The sequence below is a fragment of the Lactuca saligna genome, chromosome 5, assembly GCF_052625555.1.
Source record: "Lactuca saligna cultivar CGN05327 chromosome 5, ASM5262555v1, whole genome shotgun sequence".
In the NCBI taxonomy this organism is placed as follows: domain Eukaryota; kingdom Viridiplantae; phylum Streptophyta; class Magnoliopsida; order Asterales; family Asteraceae; genus Lactuca; species Lactuca saligna.
Genome location: NC_136421.1, coordinates 309,913,409 through 309,936,775, shown reverse-complemented (window position 1 = coordinate 309,936,775; position 23,367 = coordinate 309,913,409). Strand labels below are relative to the sequence as shown.

General features: G+C 37.7%; 1 protein-coding gene across 1 annotated transcript; it reads left to right on the top strand.

The window, feature by feature from the left end:
- Positions 1-18,353: 18,353 nt before the first annotated feature.
- On the top strand, positions 18,354-19,274 carry LOC145047041 (secreted RxLR effector protein 161-like). The gene is made up of 2 exons (XM_078995287.1): positions 18,354-18,502; positions 18,746-19,274. The coding sequence occupies exons 1-2, from the start codon at positions 18,354-18,356 to the stop codon at positions 19,272-19,274; spliced, it is 678 nt and encodes a 225-aa protein (XP_078851413.1).
- The last annotated feature ends 4,093 nt before the right edge of the window (positions 19,275-23,367 follow it).

The window sequence follows — 23,367 nt, the reverse complement described above, 5'->3', positions numbered from 1 at the left end:
TTAATCAAAAGCACCAAAAGCACACTTTAGCCTCTCAAACACTCAAGAACAAGGTTTAGATTGATTAGGGTTTCTTCTGTCCGTCAAAAGGTGGTAAGGGGCTGGAGCAAAGGACTTAGGTCCTTTAAATAGGGTGCAAACCCTAAAAAATTAGGGTTTCCATGTATAGCCTCTACTCGTCGAGTCGAGGTCCTCCGACTCGTCGAGTAAGTGTCAAAAATTACGCGGATGACTAGGTTTGATACGACGAGTAGGTGTCAAAAAATTAGGGTTTCCATGTATATGTGTGTGTGTATGTATGTATGTATATATATATATATATATATATATATATATATATATATATATATATATATATATATATATATATATATATAACAAACAAAGACGCTGAAGCAGAATGAATTGAACAAAAACATCTTCTAGTAGTTACCCAACTTCTTATGATGCTCATGTTGGGCCCGATTTGAATGAAGATGATAACCTCAATTTAAAAGAAATTGTCCGCCCAATGGGTAAGATTAAAACAAAAAGAAAGGGGAGTGGATCTTTAGTCTTATCAAATGCATCAGGGTTTATCAACGAATAAGAGTAAATGCAGAAGATGACAATATGTTTCGAACAATATAACATGAACTTCACCGAGCGTTTGGCCTTTGAAAAAAAGAATATTTTGCCAACAAAAGGCACAAGGAAAAACAAAGAATAGAAGATATAGAATATTTTATGCAAATAAAGACTATCTTTCAGGAGATGACCCCAAATAGACTTGATTATGAAAGAGGGGATTAAAAATAATAACCCAGCTAGACTTAATCGTGCAATTTGTTTTAGTTTCATTTTTTTAATCGTCTTTTATTTCTTCAATTATGTACATTTTATTTTGGGAAAATGACACAAATGCCCTACGAACATTCTAGGGTTTACCCCATTAGTCCCTAAAGTTTTTGTTGGGCTTTATGGGTCCCTAAACTAGGATATTACATATTCTTTTAGTCCTCATCAACCTGTAATAATCAGTTTAGTGACCTTTTAGACCAAAAAAACTTACATTTTACCCCTATAAAGCCTAAAAAATAAGTGATGGGATCAATTTGTACAAAAAAAACTCTCATCTTCTTTTAAAGCCGATTCACACTCAATTTGTATTGATCCCTTAACTAATTTATTTGGCTTTATAGCGGCATAATGTTAGTTCTTTTTTTTTTTTTTTTTTTGTCTAAATGGTCACTAAACGGGCTATTATAAGTTGACAAAGACTAAAAGAGCATGTCATATCCTAGTTTAGGGACCCATAAAGTCCGATAAAAATTTTAGGGACTCAACGGGTAAACTCTAGAAAGTACGTAGAACATTTGTGTCGTTTTCCCTTTTATTTTTCCTTGTAATGAAATATTGTGATTTTTATTAATTTTGTATTTGCTATTTATTTTTTTAATAAATTGTATTTATGAATTAAATTATAATTTTAAATTATAATAATTTTATTTAAGAAAAGAAAAAAAAATTATATAAAATGTGACAATTTTCTAAATTTTGAAGATAAAAGCTAAAATGAAGGAAAAATATCTATTCTAATAAATGAATGTATTTTTGCTACTTGTCACACTCTCATTCAAATTGTCAAATGTCATTTGGTGGTTATTTTGAATTAATTTGTATTCCACATGTTAATTTATGATTTAAATATTTTATTAAACTACATATAGTATTTAAATGCATATTAATTTTCTTAATTAACTTTCCTTTTAATTTCAAAATTACTAAATTAAAGATTCATTAATTTTCTATAGTTATTTATCTAAATTAGTTGTTTAAATTTAGAAAAAAAAAAAACACTTTAATTTTTATAATTCAATATTTTTTCTTATTTTCCTTATAAATTTAAACGTCTCAAATGTTTAAAATTTTATATTTAATTATTCTTTTAAATAAACTCATGTAATACATGGATTTCATATCTACTATAAATAAGAGAAAAGATAATCACACTCTCTAAACTTGCATATATAAAAACACATAACAAAAAGAATTATTATTTGAGAGTAATATTATCCAACATATGCGTTTTCTCGTTTGTAATGGAACCCATCAACTTCTTTAAATCAAATGGTTATTAATTTAATTAAGGCCCAAAAATGTGCCTTTTATGTTGTTTATTTCTTTCGATTGTTTTTACCGCTTATTTATAAATGTGTGTAAACATCTTTCAATACTTTATTTTAATGGAAAATATTAATTGAAAACCCTGCCTTACATTATTGTCTAAAGTTAATTCATTAAAATAATACCACCATTAATTACTTAATTCTTTATTTTTGTCTCCAAGATCACTCACTAACTCTCTTTCTAGCCAATTAAAGTGGCCAACAAGTACACATGAATGAAAGCTATTCTTCCATGGATGTTTATAAAAAGATAATGCCTTCCAGAAAGCAAACCCCATCCGAAAAAAATAAAACCTCGCAAGTATATATATATATATATATATATATATATATATATATATATATATATATATATATATATATATATATATATATATATATATATATATATATATATAATAAAAGTGAATATATCCTAAAAATTATAAGTTAAGTTGCACAAATTCACCATACTACTCGTTTGGTATATTCACTTTTAGTGAATATATCATAAAAATTATAAGTTAAGTTGCACAAATTCACCATACTACTCGTTTGGTATGATATATACATTACAATTTTTTTAAACTTCAACCCCTAATTTGATTTAATTCTAAGATTTTTAAAATTTCACTATTATCTTCTTTTTATATCATATATCTGTTAAACGCCTAACAGACTATATATATATATATATATATATATATATATATATATATATATATATATATATATATATATATATATATATATATATATATATATATATATCCCTTTAGGAATACGTTAAAGATAACTGAGTCGCTATCTCTAGGATGACGTAAATAACGGTCGCTAACCAGCCTAATGCCAGGTCGGGGCCCTCGGCCCCGCGGCCTCGCGCTAGGACTCGGGTGCTTGGCGTTCTTGCGCCCATGTCCAATTTCAGACGACAATATTTGGTCTATAATAAGCCAAAACACAATTGATCGCTCTATAGGCCGACAAATGTAATGCTCAAAGTATTATACTTTATTCCCTCAGCACCAATAGCAGAGAGGACTACTAGTGATGCACGATGCACCAATAGGACTTCTCTACATCCTGTCAGCCCTGACAGGACAAAGGAAACCGTTGGGATCATGCTCAATGGATGACATGTATAAAAGTAATTCTTCTCCTTCAGTGGAAAGGATCACTTACTTGCAAATTAACCATAATCTATGCACTCTCGCGTAGACACTTAGACTAACTAGACCGTAAAAGTTTCGTCCCGGGATGATTTCTCGGACGTTGACTGACGCCGCTTCTTCATTGTTGTGATTACAAGGCTTAACTCAAATAGAACCACCACAAGACGGTGAACTCATAGTACATATCACCACATTTGGTGCCATCTGGGTGTGTACTCAGAGTTACACAACCATGATACTGTAGAGGTCGAAATTAGTTATGAGGTGTCGAAGTGTCCTTTGTTATGTATTAGTGTCGAAGTCTGTTTTGTAGATATTGCATAAGGGCACTTCTTTATATCGAAGCGTTAGTGTTTTAGCCCTTGTGTATTTTTTCATAAACTTCTGGCTTTCCTAAAAATAGGGATAGGAGCTAGAGCTAGAGTAACTTTTGAGCTTCGCTATTCTTACTCTATACTTTCTCTTGTATCTCTCAGAAGTTTTAATCGAGCCAACCAGATTATATTTACTTTTGTAGTCCAGAATCAATTCATACTCTGATTTCGTTTTAAATTCTCGATCTATAACAACTACATTTAGTATTAGAGCGGGATTCATATAGTAGATCTCTGATTTTTCTCTAGTTTTCAAAAGTTTTTGAGTCTCGTTCTAAATTCAAAATTTTCTGCACTTTTGATTCTGAAAAAATCTTTTCAGATCATCTGTAATGATTCGATTCTGTTCTTAGTTTGTTAAATCGAGTGTTTCGTGTATGATTTCTGGAAGTTTCATCTATCAGATCTTAATTTTTGAAGCTTTTCTCAAATCTCGTCCGTACAACAATGGTGAACTTCAATATGAACACAATGACTAGATTCTCTCATCTTTTTGGTTCCTCAACTAAAATTTCGATGTTGATCCATGAGTATTATGATCAATGGACTGATAGGACGGAAGACTATCTGACTGGGATCGTTGAAGATCTATGGCGGTGTATCATGCATGGAAACTTTCTTCCTTTAATGCTCACTGAAGTTGGAAATGCTATGTCATCTGCATATGTAATTACTCAAACTAACAAGATGAAAACAAATTATAAGAGATGCATGCGTGCATTACGAGATGCTCCTCCACCTATTGTGTATAACTATGTCCGTGGATGTTCTATTGCCAAAGAAATTTGGGACACATTGAAGGAGAAGTACGAAGGAAGTGAGAAAATGAAAAAGAGTTTTGTTAAACAATAATTCAAACATAAAGAATGTGAGAATATTGAGCGTTACTACAATCGTCTGAATGAATTAATCTTCAAGTGCAGCAGATATGGAGTCAACAGGTCAACAATGGAGTACAACTTGACTTACTTAATGGGGCTTCGCAAGGAGTGGCGCAATGTCAGTTTGATGATAAAAACTCAACAATGCTTCAACAACTTTTCGCTTAGTGATATTTACAATGAGTTTAAGGCTCATGAAAGCAAAGTCACTGAGATAACAGAAGAAACGAGATTAGGTTTGGGTGGTCCTCTAGCATTGATGTCGAAGGTGACAAATAGCGAGGCTAAGATCGAAGGTTCGGAAGATGAAGGGCTTATTGTCAATTATGATGATGAAGATATGGATTTTTTATTCAAACAATAAAGTGAAGAAATTTTACAAGAAGCCATTTAATTCGAATTCTAAAACAAGTGAGTTGAAAGGAAGTTTGTATGTGAAGAGTGTAAGAGAGGAGAAGAAGGAAGTTAAGTATGAGGATGCGAAGAAAGAGAAAAAGCTAAAGGGTGACTCTGGATTTGATTGCCATTATTGAAATGGTGTGAATCACATGGTGAGAGATTGTATGTTAAGGAAGAGAGACAAGAAGAAGAATAGGGTGAAAGACGAAGCCTACTATGTGGAGATGCTTGAAGAGGTAAGAGAAAAGACGAAATCCATGTCTTTCGTGGCTAAAGGAAGTGGTGATGAGGATGGTACATATCAGATATAGTCATCTGGAGCAGAGGATGAGGAGATGCGAAATCCTATGCATGGTGCTATATATGCCAACTTCGAAGAGGGAAGCGAGGATGAAGAGATGGTGACAGGCAAATGCTTCGTCACTCCTAGTGCTGACAAGTCTCCTATTACTTTTAAGGTATGTGCTCTTCTCGAATCCTTTGACATTTCGTTTAGTTCATATGATGATATTTTGTCTGATTTCGATAATGCTCTATCTTGCTTTAATGACATGCTTATTCTGTTAGTAGTGACGCTGAAAAATCAAAATCCTTACTACTAGATTGTCAGAAAAGACTAGAGTCGAAGAATAGTAGGATAGATAATATCGAATTACAATTGACAAATGTTATGGATAGTGATAGTCTTCGTACTGATAACTGTATTTTGCTAAAATAGAGAAATATATATTGTAATTCTGCTAAACGACTCTATGGTAAATTTACTGTTTTGCATCATTCATCTGAAATTAGTAAAGAATAGCATAAGAAGCATTTACCATTTTTAGCTTTCGAATGGGAGAAAATTGATTCGACTTCCTATGATTGTGAGAAAAAATATCTGAGTTTTACAAGGTCCCAAATGATTCATATGCATATGGTATTGTTAAAATTGATGAATGCTTCGATGCAAATGATTTTGTTGGTATTGTGAATAAGACCTTAACCAAAAACGAACAAATGCAAATTTGAAAAGGACTAAGAATTCGACATCTGACTCTCAAACCAATTTTGCTAATATCGAAGATGATTATGATAATATCAGTGAAATTGAGGAGTAGGAAGTTGGTGGATGTTTAAATTTGTCTGTCATTAATATCACTTGTATAAACAAAGGTAAGGAAAAATTTGATGAATCTTTGGTTAATAATAACACTGACCAACCCTCGACTTCAAAAGTTCATAACCATGATCTTATAACTGTCGAAGATAGTCAGACTGATAGTGATGATGATAATGAAGTTGAATCTAGTGACACAACTATTCCAATGTTTGTAGTTAACCAAGTTTATGAGGAATCGGAAATGTTCGAAAAGGTAATGAAGGAAAAAGATCCTCATTATTTTGAATCGAATTCGGTGCTTTATCTAAACTTCAAATGCACCAATAACTTGGTATTTCCGAATCAGGTGTTTGTTACGATAAGAAATGGAGAAAAGTCAATCTTGATATCAACAAAATTGTTGTTGATGACAACAAACAAGCAATGAAAGAAGGATTTTCTTTAACAAAAGCACTGTCAAAAACAATATTAACAATAACTCATTCACATTTCAAAGAGAAAAGCCAAAAAGAGTATGGGAGGTGAAGAAAGAAAAAGTAGTTGATGAAGAACTTTCAAATGAATCAGATTCTCCATCTCAAACCATAAAGTACAAATGTTTTATGAACAAACTCAAAAGATTTCAAAAGATGAAGGAATTTAAATTTCCAAAGTAAGGAAATGGGTTTATTGGCAAAATGTTGAGTCTCGAAAGAAACAAAAAGTTTTATTAAAAAAATCATCTGAAAAGGAAATGATTGAACAAGTTAAGATTTCTTCTCAAAATAAGTCTTTTGTTCAGAACAATCCCACGCAAAAACAAAGTTTTTCAAAAGATCAATCGGGAGTTCAAAAACCAAATCAAGCTTCGTTTGTTCAAAAACCAAAAGTTTCAAATGTTGTTCAAAATCAATCTTAAAGGAATTATGTTCCCAATTATCAACATGCAAGGTTTTCTCAACATAATTTCCAAAGGAATAGTTTTCAACATCAGAGGAATTTTGAACAATTTAACAATCAAAGAAAGTTTTCGAATACTCAAAAATATTTTAATAGAAATAATGTTGGTTATAACAAACGTTTTCAACCTCATGCCCAATCAGCATGTCCAAAACGACATTTCGATAAGCTGGAAGTAAAAAGGTCAAGGAATGAATCCTTGAAACCACACAACCACAATTTCCCAATCCTGATTCGAAGCAAAAAGTCAATGCTTCATTCGCTAAAGGAAAAACTAATATAAAGAACATTAACCATTGGCTTGAAGGAAAAGGAAAAATGTTTCAGTCTGGAAAGTTCTCACAATAGGAAATCAGGTATGCTTACGAAAGCTACTTGAACGAATCACAACATGGAAGTACATCATCAGTGGAATCAAATCCATTGGTTCAAAAATGGAGAGTTGTTACGAAAGTAAGAGTTTAGGTCAAACAAACCACTGAAGAAAAAGGGAAATTCAATGTTGATTCTAAACCTATAGATGATTTCATCTCGATACCTAAGTCTATTGAAGTTAACTTAATCGGTAGTTTGAAATCCAAAGTTTGTAATTGGGTTTTAGGATCTTCGTTTCATCATGTATTTCAATCTAACAACCAAGGACTCAAAAAGCCTTGGGGGGCTAAATTTTTCCTCTAATTGCAGGTTTTGTGTGACAAGCAATACGAAGAACATTGGTACATCAATAATGTTTTCTCTCGTCCCATGACAAGTCAAAAGGAAATTTTACGAGATTATCGAAGCCTGGAAAATGTTGGAGTAGTGAAGTTTGGGAATAACAATGAATGCAAAGTCAAGGGATATGGAAAACTAACGAATGGCAAGTTCACAGTGAATCAAGTGACATCTGTTAAAGGTCTTCAGCATAAATTGATAAGTGTCTCGCAACTTGTGGGCACTGGAAATGAAGTAGTCTTCCATGAAGAAGGAAGTTTCATTTCAAATAAAGAAACCAAAGAAGTGTTGCTCAAGTCAAAAAGAAAAGGAGATATGTTCACCCTTGATATAAAGCCAATTGTTGGTGTTCCCTCGGTATGCTTACTTTCAAAGGCTTCCTCAGATCTAAGCTGGTTGTTGCATAGAAGACTTTCTCACTTATATTTCAAAAATCTGAACAAATTGGTGGTCAATGATATTGTACGGTGTAACATTCGGATTCCCAGGTATCTCATTTTAAGTATTTTTTATTGAATATTAGAGAGGGACTCGACGAGTAGGTGCTCAGACTCGCCGAGTGGGATCACACATGTGTTGGTCAGATTTAATGGAGGACTTGGGGAGTCCATACGTGGACTCACCGAGTCCACGTTGTTTAATGAAACCCTAATTTCTCGAGTATGGGGCCTATTTAAGGACCCTTATAGCCACCATTTTGTGGCTACCAGACCATTGAGAGAAACCCTTATAGTGCTTGAGCTTTCATGAGAGAGAAGAAGCCATTATTGGACCTTTGTGGGTTTGTTTTGCAAGAAGAAGTTGATTCTAGCTTAGAGGAGGCCAAGGAGGTTGCTTATTTGTGGATTGCAAGCAAAGGACATCATCCTTGAGGTAGCATATCGATCCTTTTTCTGTTTTGTTAAAGAATCCATGGATCTAGGATTTTCTATACCCTTTATTGGGTTGATTTGTTTGGAATATTGTCCCTTATCATGTTTAGACATCAGATTTGGATCAATAGTGGTCCAGAGAACCTATTTAATCTTGATTTATGAGGAGTTATGGAAGAAATGGACCTAGGATGTTGTATTTGGGGCTAAATCATCAAGTAGTGTCATTTAGACGTTGCATGAGCATGAAGTTCGAACCTTTGCATGATTATTGAGCTTGGGAAGATTAGATCTATGGATTAGAGGAACAGATCTGACCTCAGAAGGTCATTTGAGTGTGATCACGGAACGAACTCGCCAAGTCTATGAGCGAACTCGACGAGTCGAGTCGGGGTTGCCCCTCGATTTGTGACAGGTGTAACTTGTCGAGTGGAAAAAAGAGTCGACAAGCCAAGAAAGTCTGAAAGGATTTAGAGGACCTGCGTGGACTCGCCGAGTCACCTTTGTGCACTCAACGAGTCAGGTCAAATTTGACCGTTGACTTTCGTTGACTTTAGGGTTCTAGTCAAGACTGATACAAGAGAGTTCAGGGAAAGGTAGAATGGCCTTCTACCTAGTCTGTAGAGATGAGATCATGGGAGAGTATTGATCCAGATTGTTATTTGAATAATATGAGGAGGCTAGGTCAGGACGTTAAGCATGGGAGTTTATCTGAATTCATTGAGGTGAGTCTTCTTACTATGCCTTACCCAATGGGGGTGATTATGTGTGACCGGAAGGTCTTATGTGTATGATGTAAATGTGATGTATGTTGTATATGTTATATGTTATGATATGAGTATGACGATATGGACCAGAAGGTCAACAGAGTCATGGGATGGAAATCCATTGAGACATCTGGATCGGAAGATCCCATAGAGCTATGGCCTGGAAAGACGTATGTGTTGTACGTGGTATTTTAGGGAACTCACTAAGCATTATTGCTTTTTGTTTGTGTGTCATGTGTTTCAAGTACAAGTGATGATTGCGGGAAGGCGCTGGCATGATCAGTACACACTTATGGTGGAGATGTTTTGAGATTCTGGGGATTTTGATTTGCACTTATGTTATGTAAAAACAATTGATACATGTTTTTGAGAATTGTGATTGGAGTATTTTTATTAAATTAAAATGAAAAATTGTTTTGAAATTTCACAGTGTTACAAGTTGGTATCAGAGCCTTGGTTTAAGGGATTCGGATTCACCTTCGGGTGTATTTGAACTCAAACTGAGGATTTGAGAAACATTTTCAAAAAAGAAACAATTTTTCCAAAAAGTAAAAGAATTTAAGGAAAGCAGAAAGAAGAAGTGTGTACGATCAGCCAGTGCCCCAACGGTGATTTCCCAAAATACCCTTAAATTATGTGTTATGAGATATGATATGATATGTTATGCATGCTAGAGTAGGCTAGGTATTCATGTTAGGACTAGAGTGGCCCGATTTGTGATGCCTTAGCCTAGGAGATTTCTGCTGCTAAGAGGTACTTGAGCGCGAGTAGGTAGTAGTGAGGAGCTTATGAGAGGCTTACCGAAAGGTAGCCTATGCTAGTGAGATGTAGAGTATTTCTGAGTTGGGATCCTAGGAGGAGGACTTGGGGTGAATGTTGATGCGGTGTGGGCAGTAGTATTGGGCCCGTGCTACCGAAGACACCGGACCAGTGCGCATTCCAAGTACGAATCCTTAGGGTACCAGGGATCAAGTAGGGTTGACTTATCGAGTGCAAGTATACTCGAGCGAGTCTTTAATTTTTTCTGTTGTATTTCAGAGGCATCATGGTTGGGACACGCCACAGACCGGGGACTAGCGAGGGGGGTGTGAGTGATGAGGAGCTACGCCAGATGATTCATGATGAGGTGGTTGCGGTCATTCGAGCTGAGATACCAGATATGTTCAGGTCTATCCAGACCACGTTGATTGAGACTTTTGATGAGCGGTACACCGCTTTAACTGACGTTGCTGTTGTCGTATCCACCGCAGCCGTCGCTGCTGGCAGGCCATAGGGGGGTGTCTCGTTGCTGTATCGGGAGTTCAGCAACACAAAGCCACCAGAGTTTGATGGGATGCAGGATCTGATTGCTGCGATGAGATGTATATCTGATATTGAGGGATGCTTCTACACCTGTTCGTGTCTAAATCATCTGAGGGTTCGGTTTGCACTGAACCAGCTTCGCTTGGGAGTGAAGGATTGGTGGAAATTTGTGACGGCGCATCTCACTTATGCGGAGATCTCAGCGGTGACCTTGGAGAGATTCACCACGATGTTCAGAGACGAGTACGTTCCCCTGGTGGAAAGGGAACGGTTGGCCCATGAGTTCTTGACCCTCAAGCAGGGTACCGAGTCAGTTACTGTGATCACCAAGAAGTTTCATGAGATGGCAATGTTCTGCCCTGAGCACGTGTCATCTGAGCAGGCGCACATGAGCTGGTACTTGAGCATTCTGAGGATGGACATTCGGGAGTTTGTATCGAACTTGACATACCGGACATTTGTTGAGCTTCAAGAAAATGCCCGGAAGATGGAGATTGAGTTAGAGACCTAGGCCAGGGAGGAGGCCGAGTCTCAAGGGTTGGATAGGCGGTCGACACAGTCTCAGCCGGCAGCTAAGTGGGCAAAGCCCGCCGATTCGAGAGCTGGAGGCCAGAAGGGCCGCACTAGCGGGAAGTGCGGAAAGGGACACGATGGAGTTTGTCGATCTGGTGCTTGCTACAAATGTGTCAAGGAAGGGCATATAGCCAAGGACTGCCCCAAGGGATTCATGGTTTGCTTTCAATGCAACCAGACGGGCCATCGGAAGGCCGAGTGTCCGCAGCTGCGGGGGACAGCACAGGGAGCATAGCAGGGATTCGCCCCCACCACCGTGCGCGCTACTAAGGTTCGACCAGTGAAGGCCGAGGCACCGAAGGCTCACGGGAGAGCCTTCCAGTTGACAACAGAGGAGGTTCGCGCAGCACCCGACGTCGTGGCTGGTATGTATTATGTTATTATTTGTTTATGATGAGATCTTTTTTTATATTATGATATGCGTAGGTACTTTCCTTGTGAATTCTTTATCTGCTTTGGTGTTGTTTGACTCGTGTGTGATTCGGTCATTTGTTTCATTAGCATTTAGTAGACACATCAGTATCCAACGAGAGGCAATGAGTCGACCTCTATGAGTTTCTATAGCTAACGAGCGAGCAGTGTATGCCACGGACGTGATTCGAGGGTGTGTACTTGAGATTTTCGGCGTTGGGTTTCTGATAGACCTGGTCCCAATTACGATGGGGGGCATATGTGTCATCGCGGGTATGGATTGGTTGAGCCGATTTTGGGCTGTGATAGACTGCGAGCAGTAAATGGTGATGATTCGAGATCCTAGTGGGGGAGTGCTGACAGTTTATGGAGAAGGAAATCGAAGTGGTCAGCATTCTGTTTGGCTGCCAGAGCAAGGCAGAGTTTGCAGCAGGGCTGCAAGGGGTTCGTAGCTTATGTACTGGATACGAGGATTGATTTGGAGAGACCGAGATCAGTTGGTGAGGTTCAGATAGTATGCGAGTTCCCGGATGTTTTCCTCGAGGAGTTGTCGGGTGTGCCTCCCAAGAGGCAGGTAGAGTTCCGTATCGATTTGGTTCCGGGGGAAGCACCTATCGCCAAGGCTCCCTATCGCCTTACGCCTCCAGAGATGCAGGAGTTATCCTTGAAGCTTCAGGAGTTGTTGGGGAAGGGGTTTATTCGGCCGAGTAGCTCGCCGTGGAGAGCATCGATCCTTTTTTTCAAGAAAAAGGATGTTCACACCGGATGTGCATTAATTATCGGGAGTTGAACAAGTTAACGGTCAAGAACCGTTATCCGTTGCCGAGGATTGATGATTTGTTCGACCAGCTTCAGGGGGCATCTTGGTTTACCAGGATAGACTTGAGGTCTGGATATCCCCAGATGAGGGTGCATGATGAGGATATCCATACGACAGCGTTCAGGACGCGATATGGGCACTATGAGTTCTTGTGATGCCTTTTGGGCTCACCAATGCACCAACAGCGTTCATGGATCTCATCAACAGAGTATGTCGGCCGATGTTGGATCAATCGGTGATCGTGTTTATTGATGATATTCTATTGTATTCTAGATCCCGAGAACAGCATGAGGAGCATTTGAGGGAGATCCTCGGGGTATTGAGGTCGGAGAGGCTTTATGCCAAATTCTCCAAGTGTGATTTTTGGTTATGATAGGTCCAATTCTTGGGGCATCTTGTTAATCAAAATGGGATATTGGTCGACCCGACGAAGATTGAGGCGGTGATGAGTTGGGAAGTGTTGAAGTCCGCCACGGAGATCAGTAGTTTTATGGGGTTGGCCGGTTATTATCAGAGATTCATTCAGGATTTCTCCAAGATTACAGTGCCACTCACTAGGCTGACCCGGAAGGGTTTTGCTTTTTCATGGGGTCTAGAGTAGCAGACATCCTTTGAGACTCTTCGCCGAAATTTGTGCGAAGCCCCGGTGTTATCCCTTCCAGAGGGAGTTGAGGATTTTGTGGTATACTGCGATGCATCGATATCAGGGTTGGGTGCAGTGCTGATCCGGAGAGGGAATGTGATAGCATATGCATCAAGGAAGTTGAAACCTCATGAGGTAAGGTATCCCACTCACGATCTGGATTTGGGAGTGGTAGTGTTCGCTTTCAAGATCTGGTATCCCAACCTGAATATGCGGCAGAGTAGATGGCTGAATGTGGTGAAGGATTACGATTGTAAGATCCTGTACCACCCGGGAAAGGCAAATGTGGTAGCCGATGCTCTGAGTCGGAGGGCAGAGAGTGTTCCAATACGAGGTATGTGTAAGGGAATGACCGTGATGACTCTGGTGTTAGATACCATTTGTGAGGCCCAGGCAGAGGCTGTGAAACTGGAGAACCACAAGAAGGAGCGAGTGATTGGGCAAGTATCTGAGTTTGTGACTGATAGCCGAGTGCTTATGACTTTTCATGCTCGGATCTGGGTGCCATTTATTGGCGGGGCACGCAGTGTTTTGATGGAGGAGGTGCATAGATCGAGATTCTCGATCCATTACGGGGCCTCTAAAATGTATTTGGATCTGAAGAGAGACTATTGGTGGCCTTGTATGAAGAGAGATGTTGCGTGGGTTGTAGAGAGGTTCTTGAACTATCTTCAGGTTAAGGCCGAGCACCAGCGTCCTCATGGCAAGTTGCAGCCACTTGAGGTTCCCCAGTGGAACTAGGAATAGATTTCTATGGATTTCATCACCAAAATGCCAAGAAATCCAAGGGGTGTCGATGCAATTTGGGTGATCGTGGATCAATTGACGAGAAGTGCTCAATTCCTTGCTATCAATGAGAGTTCTTCCGCAAAGAAGTTGGCAGAAATATATGTGAGGGAGGTGGTGTCCCGGCATGGGGTGCCAATTTCGATTGTGTCAGATCGAGATGTACGTTTTACTTCCAGGTTCTGGAAGAAGTTTCATGAGGAGTTGGGTATGATATTGCATTTCAGCATTGCTTATCGCCCTCAGACCGACGGTCAGAGTGAGCGGACTATCCAGACACTCGAGGACATGCTTCGGGCATGTGTATTAGACTTCGGAGGAAGTTGGGACACGTATCTACCTTTGGCTGAGTTTTCCTATAACAACAGCCACCATTCGAGCATCGGTATGCCTCCCTTCGACCTGTTGTATGGAAGGAGGTGTCGAACTCCCATTTGTTGGGAGAGGTAGGACAGCGGGTGATGGGTAGTACGGAGATAGTACTCCAGACAACTAAGCAAATTCAGCAGGTCAGGCAGAGGTTGCTGACGACCCAGAGTCGCTAGAAGAGTTACGTTGATAGGCGTTGCTCAGAGCTCGAGTTTCAGGTTGGTGATTTCGTTCTCCTGAAGGTATCACCTTGGAAAGGTGTGATTCGATTCAGGAAGAGAGGCAAGTTGGGACCTCAATATATTGGTCCATTTAGGGTGACAGCTAGGGTGGGCAGAGTAGCATATCGTTTGGAGCTATCTGCCGAGCTGAGTCAGATTCATGTTACCTTCCACGTGTCTCAGTTGAGGAAGTGTATTGCCGATGAGTCAGACGTGGTTTCATTGGAGGACATTCAGGTGGATGCGATCCAGAACTATGTTGAGAGGCCGATCGTGATCCAAGATAGGAGAATAAAGGTTCTGAGGAACAAGGAGGTGTCCCTGGTTCAGGACCAGTGGCAACATCGGAAGGGGTCCGAGCTGACTTAGGAGTCGGAATTAGAGATGCGAGAGCAGTATCCAGAATTGTTTGCAGAGCGATACTTCGAGGGCGAAGTCTGATTCTAGTGGGGGAGAATTTTAACATCCGGATTCCCAAGTATCTCATTTTAAGTATTTTATTGAATATTAGAGAGGGACTCGGTGAGTAGGCGCTCAGAGTCGCCGAGTGGGATCGCGCATGTATTGGTCTGATTTAATGCAGGACTCGGTGAGTCCATGTTGTTTAATGAAACCCTAATTTCTCGGGTTTGGGGCCTATTTAAGGACCCTTATATCAATCATTTGCGGCTAACAGACGACTGGGAGAAACCCTTATTGTGCTTGAGCGTTTGTGAGAGAGAAGAAGCCATTATTGGACCTTTGTGGGTTTGTTTTGCAAGAAGAAGTTGATTCCAGCGTAGAGGTGGCCAAGGAGGTTGCTTATTTGTGGATTGCAAGCAAAGGACATCATCCTTGAGGTAGCATATCGATCCTTTTTCTGTTTTGTTAAAGAATACATGGATCTAGGGTTTTCTATACCCTTTATTGGGTTGATTTGTTGGGAATATTGTCCCTTATCATGTTTAGACATCAGATTTGGATCCATAGTGGTCTAAAGAACCTATTCGATCTTGATATATGAGGAGTTATGGAAGAAATGGACCTAGGATGTTGTATTTGGGGCTAAATCATCAAGTAGTGTCATTTGGACGTTGCATGAGCATCAAGTTCGAACCTTTGTGTGATTATTGAGCTTAGGAAGATTAGATCTATGGATTATAGGAACAGATCTGACCTCAGAAGGTCATTTGAGTGTGATCACGGAACGAACTCGCCGAGTCTATGAGCGGACTCGACGAGTCGAGTCGGGGTTGCCCCTCGATTTGTGACAGGTGTAACTTGTCGAGTGGAAGAAAGAGTCGACGAGCAAAGAAAGTCTGAAAGGATTCAAAGGACCCGCGTGGACTCGTCGAGTCACCTTTGTGCACTCGACGAGTCAGGTCAAAGTTGACCGTTGACTTTCGTTGACTTTAGGGTTCTGGTCAAGACTGATACAAGAGAGTTCAGGGAAGGGTAGAATGGCCTTCTACCCAGTCTGTAGAGATGAGATCATGGGAGAGTATTGATTGGTAATGTTATTTGAATAATAGGAGGAGGCTAGGTCGAGACGTTAAGCACGAGAGTTTATTTGAATTCATTAAGGGGAGTCTTCTCACTATGCCTTACCCGATGGGGGTGATTATGTGTGACCGGAAGGTCTTATGTGTATGATGTAAATGTGATGTATGTTGTATATGTTATATGTTATATGTTATCATATGAGTATGACGATATGGACCGGAAGGTCAACAGATTCATGGGATGGAAATCCCTTGAGACACCTGGATCGGAAGATCCCATAGAGCTATGGCCTGGAAAGGCGTATGTGTTGTACGTGGTATTTTGGGGAACTCACTAAGCATTATTGCTTTTTGTTTGCGTGTTATGTGTTTCAGGTACGAGTGATGATCGTGGGAAGGCGCCGACATGATCATTACACACTTATGGTGGAGATGTTTTGAGATTCTGGGGATTTTGATTTTCACTTATGTTATGTAAAAACAATTGATACATGTGTTTGAGAATTGTGATTGGAGTATTTTTATTAAATTAAAATGAATTTTTTTTTGAAATTTCACGGTGTTACATACGTGGCTTACCCATTTTAAAATTTGATAATGATTCATTATGTGCATCTTGTGAACAAAGGAAGCAACATCGTCAAGGTCATCCGATTGTCATCGATTCGAAGATCATTGAACCTCTTGAATTACTTTATAGTGATCTTTGTGGCCCTTCGACTATTGAGACTATCAACAATAAAAGGTACATATTGGTCATTGTTGATGACTTTCTAAGGTACACTTGGGTATACTTTCTTTGAAAGAAGTCTGAAACTGCTCAAGTAATGATCGATTTCATTAAGCATATCGAACTCAGATAAAGCAAGAAAGTGAGGAAAATCAAAAGTGACAATGGTATAGAATTAAAGAATCATGTTCTTGATAAATTTATGACTGATCTTGGAACTGCTCATAATTTTTCATCTCCTTACACACCACAACAAATCGGTGTTGTCGAAAGGAGGAATAGATCTTTGTGCGAAGCAATGAGGACTATGCTCACATATGCAAATCTACTTCAATATCTATGGGTAGAGGTGGTTTCGATAGCATCTTTTACTCAATGCAAATCTTTCATACATCGTCGTTTTAACATCACCCTTTATAAAATCATTAACAATCGAAAACCAAATGTGAAAATTTTCCATGTTTTTAGGTGAAGGTTCTTTATTATGAATCTTAAGGATAACCTTTCGAAATTTTAGTCAAAAGCTGGTGAGGGGATATTCTTGGGATATTCATACAATTTGGTTGCATATGGGGTGTTGAACAAACAGAAAAGGAAGATTGAAGAAACATTCAAGCTAACTTTTGATGATTATTTTGTGAAACGTGTCGAAAAGACTTTCAAACATAAGCCTATTATTAATGAATCTTCTGATGAGTCATCTATTTTAAATTCTTTCGATTTTGATTATGAATTAATATTTGGTGTTCCTGACATGTCAGTTGATGCGGAAGTACATGCCACATATAATCATATTCCTAAAGCTTCTAAGCATTCTGATGATTCGACGATAACTCAGGATGATGATGTTTCACAATCAACAACGAATTCTCCAATGCAGGTTGAAATGCACCGAGTATTACAAGATGATCAAGTAGAGGGGGAGCACTTGACTTCGACGTCTAATGTTGAATGGAGCATACATTCGAGGGGGAGCTTAATCATACGAATGTTGATGTCGAGGAGGAGCATAATACTTCAAATCCTATTGTTGAGGGGGAGCAACATGGGTCTATACCATCTACTACTCAAGTTAATGCTTTTCATGATTTGAATGATAATGTGTTGAATGCAGGTGAAGAATCTGAAATGGACAAAATGTTATGCACCATTGACTTCGATCTTGTATACCCACCAATGGACAAATGGACAAGAAATCATCCACAAGAACAAATACTTGGTGATCCTCATGTTGGAGTTCTAACGAGGACTCAGCTTCGTGCTAAGAATGAGGTACTTAATGTTCATCAAGAGTTTTGCATGTTCAATGTTTTCATTTCCAAAATTGAACCAAAATCAGTAAAGGTTGTTATGGAACATCCTGATTGGGTTGTTTCTATGCAATCTGAACTTGCTGAATTTGAGCAAAACAAGGTGTGATGACTTGTTCCACGACCTGATGATGGATTAGTCATTTGTTTAAAATGGATTTTTGAAAATAAGAATGATAGGGGTGGTAATGTGATTCGAAACAAAGCTAGGCTAGATGTAAAAGGATGTTTGCAATAAGAGGGTATCAATTATGAAGAAACCTTTTCCCCTGTCGCAAGGCTCGAGGTTGTTCAAATATTTTTAGCTTATGTAGCACACAAGGACTTTGATGTCTACTAAATGGTTGTCAAGTGTGCTTTTCTCAATGGAGTTTTGGAGGAAACTGTATATGTCGAACAACCACCAGGTTTCGTCAATGAGAAATTCCCCGATCATTGTTATATTCTTGATAAAGTAGTGTATGGCTTAAAACAGACACCACACGCATGGTATGAAACTCTTACTCACTTTTTAAAATTATCAAAATTTAACCAAGGATCATTTTATCCTAAAATATTTCGAAAGAAGGTTGGGTACCATTTGATGCTTGTTCAAATTTATGTTGATGATATTATCTTTGGTTCCACTGACCCTGCTTTGTCTAAGGAATTTGAAAATATCATGAAAATAAGTTTGAAATGAGTATGTATGGGAAAAATTAATAATTTTCTGGGATTAAATATTCGTCAAAGCAGAGATGGTATCTTTAAAAATCAAGGGAATTTTTCTCGGAATCTGCTTGAAAAGTTTGGGATGACGAATAGTTCGAAATTGCGAGTACTGATGGCAGTTGGCACATGCTTGGGCCCTTCTTTGGACAAGCCTGGTGTTGACATTACATTATACAGAATCATGATCGATTCGTTACTTTACTTAACTGCAAGTCAACCTGATATAATGTTTCTTGTTTGTAATTGCGCTAGATATCAATCAAATCCCAGAGAACCCCATATGATTGTTGTAAAGAGCGTTTTTCGATATCTTAAAGGGACAATTTCGTTGGGCTTATGGTATCCATCAAAGACTGAGTTCTTTATTCAAGCATTTTCGAATGCCGATCTTGGTGGTTGTCAACTCGACAGGAAAAGCACATGTGGTGGATGCCAATTTTTGGACAGGAAGTTCGTTAGCTGGCAACCGAAGAAGCAAACTTGTGTTTCGATTTCCACAGTACAAGCAGAATATGTTGCTATTGCAGCTTTTACTTCTCAATTCATTTGAATTCAAAGTTAACTGCATGATTATGCAATCAACATGAAGAAAATTCCTTTGTATTGCGATTCACAAAGTGTTATTCGCATCTACCATAATCCAGTATAACATTCGAAGAACAAAAATATTGCACTTTGATATCATTTTATCAAGAATCATGTTGAGGATGGAAACATCGATGTTCACTTTGTAAAAACAACAAATCAAATTTCTGAAATTTTTACTAAACCTTTGGATGAAAAATATTTTCTCATAATTTTGTCAGGGCTAGGCATGCTTGATGCAAGTGCATTTCCCAATTCGTCATCATAAAGCAACAAAAAAAGCAGTTGACATTTCACTGAATATATAAGAAGTTACTGTTCAAGGTTCAGCATTCGACATGCTTCAATTTTGAGAATCCCCTTACCTATTCAGATCACACTTCGTTATGCAAGGCACATTGTTGTATCACTTCATTAACTCTTGATGTCAATTTTTCATACTTCATTTGTTCGGTAACATTTTCTTGCTTTTCAAAAATAAAAATACCAAAAAGATTTTTTCTTTTTGTTGTTTCGTTTTCAAAAACAAAAATACCAAAAATATTTTCTCATCTTTGTAGTTTCGCTTTCAAAAACAAAAATACCAAAAATATTTTCTTATTTTTGTTATTTCGTTTCTAAAAATCCAAAAATATTTTTCGTTTTTATTTGGATGATTAACAATTTTTTGTGTAATCTGCTGGGGGGGGGGGGGGGGCTTGCTTTGCAGCTTTAGGGAAAGGTATTAATTCGATACTTTGTACTAGTTAGGAGTCCCTAGAAGCATGCTGCAACATGTTGTCCCAAGCCTCCACAACTTAATGTGTTTCGAAGCCTTAATGGATTTCTCATTACGAGGATTCTTTCCCAATCAGGCTATATTCGCATAGTCACTTATCTACCTTACTCTTCTCATAATGTTTTTTCATCATCCTGATTCATGAGACTGTGCTGACGGTGAAACCCAAGGATTCAAACTGATTCAAGAAATGACGGTGAACTTAATGTTCAAGATTTTAACGAAACACTTGTTTCAATACCCTTATTTGATATTCTAAATCATATTCCTTCGTTATGAGTGGTCATGATAAAATGTTCTTCACCCCAGACATTTTTTACCCAACAAGATCCAACATTTTATTTTTCATGGAATATGGTTTCTGTATGAATATAAATTTTTCTCTTTGTCACTTAAAATTTTCTTTAAAAGATTTATGGAGCATCAGCTTATAATTTCACCATGTAAATCTTCTTCCTCAGACCCACTCATTTAAGTATACAGAGACATGACCAAAGGACTTCATCAGGATGGAAAACAGGGTGATGCAGCGTGAAGGTTTATCAATGAGAGTTTATCATCGTGAGTAGCATCAACATGAATGAGATTCTTTTTGCGTTCGAAGACTACATGTTGTTCAAATAGATAGAAGTTGGTCTCCCATGAACATGAAGAAAATACCATTGATACACGAATATGTTCATGTACTTCATCTGACTCAAGGAAGATGCAGCTTAAAGTACACATGTGAGTGCCTCCTAGAGAACCGATAATACTTGTACCTCAATAGCTATAAAATGTATTTAGCAACAAGATAACTACCAGAGTAACATTTGAGCGGTTTTTCTTTATTGAATATATCACTTCCTTTTAAGACCCTTAATGATCGAAATACATATGCACAAAATCTTCTATTTAAAGAATCAAATAGATAAATACTTTACCACGTGAGAATGATCGAAATACTCATTTTTTAAAATGGAATCAACCCACAATGATTTCAAAAATAAACTGTTTACAAAACTTAAAAAGAAAAATCAATTAAAAGACATTAAAGAAAATTTAAACAAATAATTATACAGAGAATCTTACATTTCCTCTTTCTCATATCTTCAAATTTTAGCAATTGATTTTTTAGAAACAAGAAAAGATATTTGGTTTAGAAACGCTTACCTAGTAGTATCTATGAACAGTAGAATAATGAACACCATGTTTCTTTTGAAGATTTCTGATCTCACATCTTTTTCTTTTTGGGTTTGACTCTGTAAAACATTTTTTTTGAACAAGAATATACATCAGAGAACTTACCTGATTGAGCTCTTCTTCTTCTCCTGATTTTGTGGTTCTTAATAGGATCTGAACTACGAAATCTTCAATAGATCTTTGAACTAAAGTTATAACAAACTATGATAACTTGAATGTATCAGAAAACCAAATCTGATACCAATTAAAGGTTTGTTTCAATCGGATACATTTTACATATAATAAACAAGAACAAACTAACTAAGCAAATAAAGAATAAAAAAAATATAGAACACAAACGATTCACCAAATTGTTTCTTTCACCAAGAAATAGTTTTGTTTTCACCAAGAAAATGGGTTTGTCACAAAGATGGTCACGAAGCTGATTAACGACACTAAGCCATTCTACATTAGGGTTTCACCCTAATGTAGTATATGTACTAAAATAATCTAGTGAATCCCTTAATTCAAGGGATTGTATCTAAGCTACATATAAACGATTCCTTATCACTAAGATATCGGATCCGTTATGTGTTCTATATTTACATATTATAACTACATAATATACAAAGATATCTTCCTAATATATATAAATGGTATCTTCTTAATATACAAAAATCACTAAGATCATGGGATCATACTAATACTAATCATTGTGGAGTTGACAATGACACTAGCGTTGTTGGTCAGCGTGTAATTGTGTTTGACTCATTAGATCATAAGGTGTGACCTTACAAAACCCTAAGTCCATAATGACTCTGATCCGTGATTGGCTACATATATATATATATATATATATATATATATATATATGTATCATATCCGTAATAGTCATATAGTCACATAAATCCTATCACATAGTCACGTATCATTATATCATACAATCATATCAGTGGGCCGATATTGGTGCTGACATTGGTTTAATGCATTATATCATACAATCATATTAGTAATAGTCACATAGTCACATAAATCCTACACATACGAATCAGTGGGCCGACATTGGTGCCTTCGACCCATTAGTATGAAGAGAAGACTCACCTCACAGAAAATTCTATATTGCTACTACTCTCACTGATAGAGTACCGTTGCTACACACCACCTAATTAGTCAAACAAAAAAACCTTAAGCTCTTCCTTCAAAATAAGCGCTTGACCAAAAGTTAACTCAAGTCAAAGGTCAATGGTCAAAGTCAATAGTCAACATTCACTTTAGTTAACCGCCACACCGTGACCACCTATGGCCACATCATGGCCCGCAAGTAACAACCAGTCATGATTTTCCCCACACTCATGCCATGCTGACCTAATTCACGTTGTTGGCACTAGGTTTTCAGCAGCTTAATGGATTAAGTTGTTTTCTTCGATCCCAAAGGCTCCAAATTTCAGATCTGGTCCGAAACTAGGTCTAGAAGGATAAAGTTTCTGACTTTACCTGATAAGACCATCCTCAAGGTCAAAACCTCAAACCCTGGATTCAAAGGAGCTAAATATGGCATTACTTTCTCCATTAAACACTTATCCCAAAAAGTCCATAACTTATTTACTCCAGAACAGATTGTAACACCAAATCCAACATAAAAGATGGTGCTATACAAACATGCATGTCCAATGCATCTATTAAAGCCATAATGAGTCAAAATAGAGGGTTTTCTATAGAAATCTCACGCATGGCTTAAAACCCATCAAAAAACTAGATCTAAACCAATAATCATACCCAAAAGTCCCATAGATTCGTAAACTTGCAAGCTTTATGAGATCCCATCATTCTAACTCACAAAACATGAAGATTAAGGGATAAAACATAAGATCTAGCAATCTATTTTTGATAAAAAAAAATCAAGTCTTGGACACTTACAAAGGTCCAGAGGATTGTTAACACAAAAGATAATGACTAGCTTGCTGAATCTTAGCTCACTTCTTATTCTTTCTTCCTTCCAAGGCTTCAAGAACACCAACAAAGGCTCAAAATGACATAGAAAAAAGAGAAAGAGAGAGAGAGAGAGAGAGAGAGAGAGAGAGAGAGGGAGAGAGAGAGAGGGAGGGGGGGATTTAGGGTT